Source organism: Triturus cristatus, chromosome 5_1 (genome assembly GCF_964204655.1).
Source record: "Triturus cristatus chromosome 5_1, aTriCri1.1, whole genome shotgun sequence".
NCBI classification, from domain to species: domain Eukaryota; kingdom Metazoa; phylum Chordata; class Amphibia; order Caudata; family Salamandridae; genus Triturus; species Triturus cristatus.
Window position 1 is genome coordinate 264,267,959 of NC_140587.1, and position 9,905 is coordinate 264,277,863.

The window sequence follows — 9,905 nt, forward strand, 5'->3', positions numbered from 1 at the left end:
TGTGTCTTGAATCTGTGCTCAGCGCCGCCCGATCGGCCGTTTAAAAAGCACAGTTCAGTCCTGCTGCGCTCTTAAGGCTATTCTCCCAGTAGCATGAGTGGACGGCGCTTCCATCCCAGAATTCTGAATAGATCATTACACTCAGAGCAGCACGAGAGTGCAGCCATTCTGCCATGGGCTCTCTAGCGGCTCCACCTCCCTGAATTTCTGATCTTGAACGAGGATGACAGACAGCAGCTTTATGTCCTGATGAGACTTGCAAATTGATATATTTGGGTCGAAATATGAACAATTTACCTTGGGTTGTTTACTGATTATTCAAAAATAGAGAGCTGAAAACTCAAGCTGGACTTTTTTTGTTTTTTTATTGTTTGACAACACGGGGTCTACTTGTGTATTAGATTATAGGATCCACAAATTACTTTGAGCACCGCCCCATTTGCACTATCTACTCAATGTTGATTCACTATGATATATGAATACTGAATTTTCGGTTTGCATAGAGAAACCATTGTGTAAATTTGTTGGAATATGTTCCATTTGGTTGACTAATCCTCACACGTTTGATATATGTGCTGTACCTATGCAAAAAAATCCCACAGAATCTTTGTATTATTTTATTACAATTTACCCTGGTGCCGCTTTGGGCATAAAGGTTAGTTCCGTGTTATAACAAACGAACATTTATATTGTGGACTCCGGTATAGTATTCTCAATTAATACATTCAGGAACTGTTTGTGTAAATTCTTCTCATGGTGGAGAAAGCAGAATGCTTTCACGGGGAATGGATTTTGTCCAGCAAACTATTTCGATTGATAATGATGTAGAAATCCTTTGTTGAACGAGTATTAAAAAGTCATCATAGTCTTCAGCAATATTAACATCTTATAGGAGGAAGCGAATATTGAAGTGGTAATGTAGTTTTTGCCAAAAATTAGACAAGGATTTCCGGATTGAAAACAGGAGCTCAATTGACTAATATTGTTCAGGTAATATTCGCTCATTAATACGATCATCAGACAGTGAACAAAGAATTCAAATATTATCTCTGAGTTAAGCATTTTTATTCACCTCATCTGCGGGCGGCACTGAGCTGCAACCAAAACAGCACGTGTGCCAATCTGCTAATCAGTTACACACAAGCACATGGCTGGGTAGGCATTGCGTGTGTTGTACAGACTGGAAACCTCAGTCCTCTAGGAAAGTAAAATGACACAACTTTCACAAAAAATACATTTGAAAGAACGGCATACAAAAAATGATAATTTAGAGATGTGTGCTATGGAAGGGATGGATTAGCTTTCATGCCAGCTGTGCCTTTATCGCGCTCTTATCCGCTTCGGCTTATATTCACTCGCTTCTTAATCCTTTAACCTTCCGTCCTTAAAATAATCCAGTAAACACCTTAAATTCTGAAAACCACTTTGATCAGGTAAGTGCTACAATTTGCATTTTACTTCACTCTCAAAAATGTATGGGTGTAGACTCTGATAAATAAATGAAAACGTGTTTGATATACTGACAACCACTTCGATATTGCATAAAACCGAATAGACTTGTCCCTGCAAAGCATATGGTACACAATCAAAATAGCTTTGCCCCAGATGGTGTGTGCCACATATTTTCACGGGAATATCGCAAAGCACGGGCGTGTGTGCATGAGACTGACTAGAAATGAACATGAGTCTGTTGGGAGAAAAGAACATGTGATAAGAGTTGTACATGGCAACAAAACAACAGAATACTCTTGCGTCTTGTGAGTGGAATCATTATGTTTCAGTTGTTGCACCAAGAAGGCTCTGCAAGCGAGATTTGGCAGTACCGAATGCAAGATGGCCCTGGACACCCAAGGGAGAGGTCTGTCTTCACAGTCCACCCTAGGCAGAAGACAGCAGGCTGCATGGTAGAAACACAAACCTTAAACTCCCTCAGGTCCAACTGCAACACATGCGGGTCCACTTGTAACTACTCTAGATAGCAAGACCACTCCAATGCTACACCAATGGCAATTGTAAGCAAATCAAATTCTAGAGTACAAAAATCATGTGCAAAAACTTAATGACCAGTGATGGCACTGCACAACCATGCAGGTTAAACAAAGGGTAAATGGCAACAGCCTTAAAGAACGTATTTTCAAGAGAAGATGGGGAAGTATAGCGGGACCAGTGCTACCATACACAAAGGACACGCCCTGTAAGAGTGACAGGGGCACTAGTGCTAAGGTACATCTTGCACAGGGTATAAACTGGAGCAGTGACACAGGCCCTCAATACTGCTGTGCATGATATGACCGGGAGGAGTGACAATAATACAGATGCCACAGCCAACCATATAATTTAAGATCAAAGAGTGAAGAGACAAATGGTTAAATCAAGTTTTGTGAAGGAGGGATGGAGGCATAGGTATTACAGCACACAAACAGAAATTGTGAAAAAAAAGTGACAGGCATCACCTTCTGTGTTTGATGTAATGCCCTATGTGGTCAAAGGTTTGCCTAGGCATGGATCCCTTGCTCTCTGTGCCACAGGTCCCAAACTATACTTCACTGAAAAGCCTAACAAAGCAGAAACTTGGGTGGGGTTACTTCTTGTCCCTTCTGGATGGGCCATTAACTGGCAGTTCCAGAGAGAGTGTCCCCATGAAGAGTAGGGTTAGTACTGATGGATGGTTTAGACTATTTGCAAGCACTCCAGCCATCACCTTTTGTGTACTGGAGGTAATGGTGCTATGTCACATACACAGGCTAAGGAATTAAGGAGTGGCAGAGGGAATGGCGAAACACCTCATTTAATAAACAGGATAAAACACAGCAGAGATACACAATCACTACTCCTTTTCAGAGTACAACCTAAATGAATAACAAAGTGCTAGTGCAACAGAAACCATACAAAGTGCAAAGCATGGAGAAGTGATAGAGACACTGGTGATACAGCACAATTAATAAAACAAAAAAAACATGAACTGGGAAGAATGCCAGGTGCAATAGCTGGACGGTACACCATCTGAAGGAGTTGCATGGGCATTGGCGCTACAGTACACCCAAACAAGAAACAATCTGAAAAGGTACCAGGGGCACTTATGCTAAGGAACACCTATGCCAAACATAACCTGGAGAGATACTAATGATAACACATCCCTTTAAGGGATGTGGTATGTATTACACAGCATACCCATACTAGACGAGATATTACAGATGGAGTGGTTATACAGCACACCTGTACAAGACATGACCTGAAGTGACAGGTGTGCAGTGTTACAACACAAACAGGAAGTACATTACTTGAGGTGTGAAGTGGTAATAGTGAAGCAGCACGCCTTTGCAAATGACAAAAGAGCGGCAGGTGAGTGATCCGTGGAGTGTTACGCATGTTACCGGTTTTTAAATCAAGAAATCCATTACACCCGCAGAGAATATGCCCTGGTAGGCCACCTAAGACAAGACTGGGTGCCAGTTTTCCTGAGAAAAGAAAAATAGACAGCCCTAGGTCCCGACGACCTTCAAATTACTGTTCCACTGCAACCTTTTTTCTTAGTAAAAATTACGGAATAGTGGTACGCAAGCTATAAGCTCATGATGCATCCAACACCCTTTATTGAGAATGGCGGTCTGGTTGTCAAAAATAAGAAAGTTTGCTAATGGATTACGTTCGATTTAGCTGCTATTGAAACACTGTATCACAACACAATCCACTGGTGTCAGCAGCCAACGCGTCTCAAAATGCCATACTATAGGGTTAGTAACTTTAATTCAAAACATTCACCTTTTCCCCTAACAATATATTGTTTTACACAAAATCTCTTCATGAACTCTTGAAAAACAATCAAGTGTTCAGTGCTACCCCAATGATACACCGCTCTTAATGCAACTTTCTAGTGACTTGCAATCCGTCAGTGACCAAGTAACCTCATCATCTCTATATCTGAGGACTGAACAGCATAAATACTGAACTTATCAGTACACGTCCTCGCATCCCATTCATTACACTATTAGTTGTTATTGCGTACCCAGGCGGCTAAAGTCTAAAACGTTAGGCTGGATTCTCGATCCACAGATATTTAAATGTCAAGAGAGAAGCATATTCCACTTTGTACAATAATTAGAATGTGAATGCCAAACTTAGTTACTGAAATAGTTTAACTGGAGCTCTTAGTAGATAATTACATATTTATGGAGTCGAAATACCATTGTCAATAATATTACATAGACACACAGATGGTGTTTGGCACCCCAATTTCAAATAATTTACAGTAGCTTCCTAGTAGGACAAGAAAGTACTTCATAGTTTGCTTGACTGTATTACAGCCTATACTACATCTCTCCCCCAGTTCAAATGAAAGTGATTGGCAAAACATATGACTACTTTTAACACTTGTTTGCAAATCGACTATTTACAGATGCAACTTACAGTCCATATGGAAGGAAGATTCTGGACACAAAATAGCCATAAAGTCTGAAACTCCATCCCACGGAAATGACCGTCCAAAAAATGACTTTCTAGTTTAGGGTATTCACTTTATAGCTTTGTACACAATTTTTCCATATTACCAATTGCATTGATAACAGCACTACAGTTTAACCTCATAGCTGCTGAGGGGTTTCCACCCCCAGTGCTGAGCCCTTTTAAGCACTTAACACTTAGGCCTTTATAAACGTTTTTTCAATTAAAAAACGATACAGGCTAAATATGTATCCTTTTATCCCACATCTTGGGGATTCTAACGGTAGGCAGGGTTTGTGGATTCCCCTACATTAAACCAAGGTAAAAAGTTATAGCAAAAATTCGTTTTTTGTTTGAAAAAAGGGGAAAAAACAGCTGTGTGAGAATTTTTTTTCTTCAAAAAATGCATCAACTAATAATGGTTTGCTGTGCTAAGATCACCATCTTCTCATCATTCAGAACTAAGCAGAGTTATAAAAAGAATTTTGACCACAATTTTTGCATTTTTCAACGTGGCAGTCTATTTTTCCCATTTCTTAAGCTTTCGACCTGTATGCCATGTGTGGTGTGAAATCCATGGGTGAACTCAGAAAGCTATACATTTTAGAAAATAAGACAAAATTAAGAAAAGGGTCATTTGTGAAGAATGTTTTCCAAAAGAAAGAAATTGTTCAAATAAAAATAAATTATAATACGTAGGAAAAAAATAGCAATTGGTGACTGTTTTCAATCAAATTTTTTTACAGGATAATCAAGTTTTAAAAGTAACTTACTGTTCTGTCCATCAGACACGTCTAGTCACATGGATATATAGTGTTTGTTGGTTGTCTAAAACTCGATCCCCAGAGCCAAAAACTGAGCTGCAGCTTGTAATGATTTATTATTGTATACCTACCAGGCAGCAATTCATATGCTATGAATGAAAAAGGAGTATGAAGTAAACCTTTGTATTTTTGAAAGGTGCAGAAGATGCTGAGTATATGAATGAATAGTGGGTATTTTTGTACACCTCAGAATTTGGGATTACCCACAACATCATGGAATTCAGAGGGAAATTTGCCAACTGTGATCTTCTTTACACACTGGCTTACATATGTTGACAATAATGGAGAGAAATTAAATTCAGAATAGCAAATGTTATACTACTCTGTGGTCCCAAACTTTGTCCTATAAGAAAGCTACCGAACTTGTGTGGCTGGGCCTAGCACTCATGACACAAAAGGCCTGAAATGCAACTTGGAGATATAAGCATCTCCAGTCAAAAAATGGCCTGTGGTACCTGGGCCCAGGCCCAGTGAAACCTACCAAACCCAGACATTTTTGTAAGTAGACACACAGTGGGAGTGCAAGGTGATGTGCACAGTACGGATCTCACAACATTTTCTTAACCACATTGAATTGCAGACCTCAAACTGTACCTAAATTTACACTTTTTTCTCACATTTCTGTGACTGAAAGATCCAGTATCTGTGAGGATCCACAAAATTCCTACCACACATCTTCCAATAAAAATGCAACCCCACTTTTGTGGCTGAGACTAGTGCACATAACCGGAACTGACCAAACCAGGGACTTTGCGAGTATTGAATGATCCCGGTTTTGGGAATTTGGTAACTATGGTCAGTCAATTGTTTGAGGACCAATGGGTCACAGGTCAAGCATGTTTGATATGTGATTTACTCTGCAGACAAATTCAGCAACCTCTACTACATTTATAGACAATAAGCGCTTTGCTTGCCACACTGTTCATAATCCAAGCCCTGCTAGTTGGTGATAGACGTACCAACTCAGTCATCATCACTATTAGTACAGATAAAGAGGTAGATAACCAATCCAAGGCATAATGGAACCGATTCACAAAAGAATGATAAGCTCAATTATGCAAAGGCCGATGCCTAAGAATTGCAGAGATTTACTTTTTTTTATTTCACAAAGTGACAGGTGTGTGCATGTAGCCATAAACTCACCAACCATAAAAAACATTATTTGAGAGTAAGTGTGTAGCCGCGCAAGTAGCTTTTGAACCAGGCTCCACAAAAGTTTCCAAAAAGTCTGCATGCATCATCAATGACCCAATAAAATTAGATGAGGTCATACCACGTAATGTAACAATTTTTCTTAAACTTTAAATATTTATGCATATGATGGAACCTCTAGCCTGCAGTTTAAGCGATGGTTGGACATTGAAGAGTGACAATTTCTGGGCTTGGAGAAATAGAATGAAAGGTGTTAGCATTACAGCACCCACGTGCTAATCAGTATCCAACAAATTCAAGATTCCCTGATCTCGAAGGTCTGATTTATTGACAAAACTCTGGCACAAAAAAATGAATACCAATGAACGCCATCAAACTGAAATAACTCAAAACAATCCTTAAAAACAATCCTGAAATTGTTTATACCTGTTTGACATTCGAGCAATTTAACTGTTTTTTAGTGAACTTTCCACCTGCATAGATACTTTTTGGATAGGTCTACTTCGAGTTAATTTACCAAACCTGAGTTTTCTGCACACATGTGAGAATAGTGCAGGTGGTGAACACAAGGCTGTAAGGACTAATGGTAGGAGTGATATGGATGATGTAAGTAAATCCGGATTAATGAGGATACATGGGGATTGCTACACGGAAGATAGGGAATTCTCACTAGATGCCAGAGGCCACTTGACAGTGGAAGTACAGGATACGGTTGAATGAGCAGGCTTGAAACTTACCAGCAGGCATGCCTCAGTTGAATCCTAGCTCCTGTTTGGCACAGAGATAAATCAGCTAAAATGTGAAAACAGAGCAGCGTTAGATTGAGACGATGCCATCAATAACGCAGCAATAGCACAGGAAGAGACATGCACTTGCAGCGCCTGACACACCTCTCTGAGCTGCGCGGGCTCTACCCCGCTGTGTCCCGGTGGGTGGCTCTATCGCACTTACAACGGGGCAGCTCAGGGCGTCTGTGACAGCACTAACAGCCAGGCGTTTCTAATCCGGCCTGCTCTGCCGGACTGTAAACATCAGAGCATACCCGGAACCCAGGCAGTAAAAACAGAAAAGGGAATATCGTACAGAACATGGCCAGACATATGCAAATCAGGCGGCCATATTTGAAGAGAAAATCTTCACCTTGTTCGAATTACACATGAGCATTTTGTAAAAAAGAAATGCAATTTCTCCCCTAGATCACCTAACATATTGAAAATACTAACATTTTCAATAATACTAAAATCTGCTAAATCATGCTAAAATAAAAACATGTATTTTTATTTTGTTCACACTCCATTTTATATGGAGTTCCTTTCGGTGCATCCAAAAATATAATTGGTATCCTTAAATTATATATCTTCAAATCACTACTTGAAATGAACACCAATATATTAGGTATATCCCCCTTCGGAATGGCTGGTTCTTTGGTCGATTTATGAAGCCACTGTACTTTCGCGCTTCCTGTATTTTGAAATCTAGGCTGTCTGCAATTATCTCAAGAGCCCCGTGTGATTTAAAACTCAAGAAGCTGAACACGAGTCTAAATGTCAAATGACAGTGTCGGTGAAATTTGCATGATAGCAAGACTTAACCTGAATGTTATCTTTTGGTAAAAACTCTGAAACTGTACTCCAATTTAATGCACAATAGCAGCAACGCGACATTTGTAAACAAGCAAGATTTGCAATGCACAAGGTCTCGCATTTACGAGAGTTTGAGCTATTGGCATTGTAAATAACAATGCCCTTTATTTATGTGTTTTGAACCTGCAGGTGTTACGTAAACACGGTCTTTGTACTTATAGTACATAGTACATGCATACATGCCAACATTTTAGGACAGGAACGTGGGAGATTTAAAATGAAAAATCGGGAGAATGAAAATTCCCGTTGACTTCTATTGTAGAAAATTCAATTTCAGGCAGGGGACAGCTAAAATAAAGCCATTTTTGGCTTGAAAAATCGGTAGTCTCCCGCCTGAATCGGGTCTATTGGCATGTATGGTACATGGCTTGCAGGTTTTCAAAACACATAAAAGGCATTATCATTTACAATAATAGCTTAAACTCTTGCAAATGCGAGACCTATTGCATCACAAATGCTTGTTTTACCATATAGGGCTATTATGTAACCTCCAATTGCCATTAGTGCCCTGTTCACTCTCAAGGGTGACTCAACGGATGGTTTGCACAGTTGCACGGCACAGTAAACCCAAAGTAAGAACACTATTGTGTCTAATCTAAAACTTCGATTTCTCCAATATAAATAGACTATATTTCCCAGCATGCCAAGTGTTAGTGGCTAAAATAAAAGACCTGGCTGAAGCTGAACCTCGTAAGCTAGACGATGGAAATAGATCATGCCTATTCCTGTAAAAGTATAATATCGAATTGCAACAAGTTATGTTGCTAAAATATTAATAGACACAATGAAACTTGCATTTTAAACAGCATGCTAGCATTTATTTATTCTAAAAACTGTGTAGTTAGTCTCTCTTGCTCCCTTGTCATGGGATGTGCGTGTGTCCTATTATTAACTGTCCGAGTTGCCTTTAGGGTTGTAGTGCTACTTCGCTGTTAGGTTGCAATATCCAATTGTAGCTTTTTGGAGAATTTTCCCATTCTTATACTATAGCTGTCCTGCAGATGAGTGGACAGTGGGCAGTGATTATACCTGGTTTCTTCGCCTCAGAATTGTCCTTAAGCTGTGCATGTCTGTAAAGTTTCCAGCAAGGCCTCTTATTCCCATCAGCACAAAGTAGTTAACGCTCCACAGAAAAAGGGAAAGGTGGCTTTTTACCTTGCCAAGAGAAGATGCACTGTTTGTTAATGCAGTTTTTATTTGTTACCTGGGCTGTTTGAAGACTTCTCCATCACAGTCCATAACATTCATGGACAAAGAGCCATAGAGTTCAACATGCCCACTTTCCACGCATTCATCTTTCAGCAAACACTTTGAAGTCGACTGTTACTCACCAATCTCAGACCATTTATGATATTTTGATGCCTGTCGTTATGGTTAACAACAGTTTTTAGAGGCGTGTTTGATTTCAGTGATTTTATTCAGTTGCTGGGAAGGGCATTGCATGGGCTGTCATAGTAAAAGATAAAGAGTGGCGTGCCGTGGAAGGTGGTGGCGGGGGAAGGGCACCGCATGGGCCACCATAGTAAAAGATAAAGAGTGTTGTGCCGTAGGAGATAGTGGCGGGGGAAGGGCACAGCTCGGGCCACCATAGTAAAAGAAAAGTGGTGTGCCGCAGGAGATGGTGGCAAAGGAAGGGCACCGCACAGGTCTCCATAGTTAAATATAAAGAGTGGCGTGCCACGGGAGGTGGTGGCAGTGGTAGGGCACCGCATGGGAAGATTACCTAGCAAGAGCAGGGGCACCGAAAACAGGAGCTGGGCTTGTAGTGTAGGGAAGGGTAGCAGAAGAAAAAGAGTGCTGCCAAATAACAGATAAGCCCTGAAAGCTTAGGGAAACTGTACGTGGC

At 40.3% G+C, this 9,905-nt stretch overlaps 1 protein-coding gene across 2 annotated transcripts in view; it reads right to left on the bottom strand.

The window, feature by feature from the left end:
- Positions 1–7,467, bottom strand: part of EFR3A (EFR3 homolog A) — a 1,080,015-nt gene extending 1,072,548 nt beyond the window's left edge. The window contains exons 1-2 of one of the 2 annotated variants that reach the window (XM_085604916.1): positions 7,368–7,467; positions 7,154–7,208 (exon numbers count right to left, since the gene is read on the bottom strand). In XM_085604916.1, the coding sequence (XP_085461042.1) occupies positions 7,154–7,163 (10 nt within the window). In that variant the 5' untranslated portion in view covers positions 7,164–7,208; positions 7,368–7,467. Of the gene's footprint in view, positions 1–7,153; positions 7,209–7,306 lie in introns of both variants that reach the window. The other variant, XM_085604915.1, reaches the window with a different exon arrangement.
- Between the last annotated feature and the right edge of the window lie 2,438 nt (positions 7,468–9,905).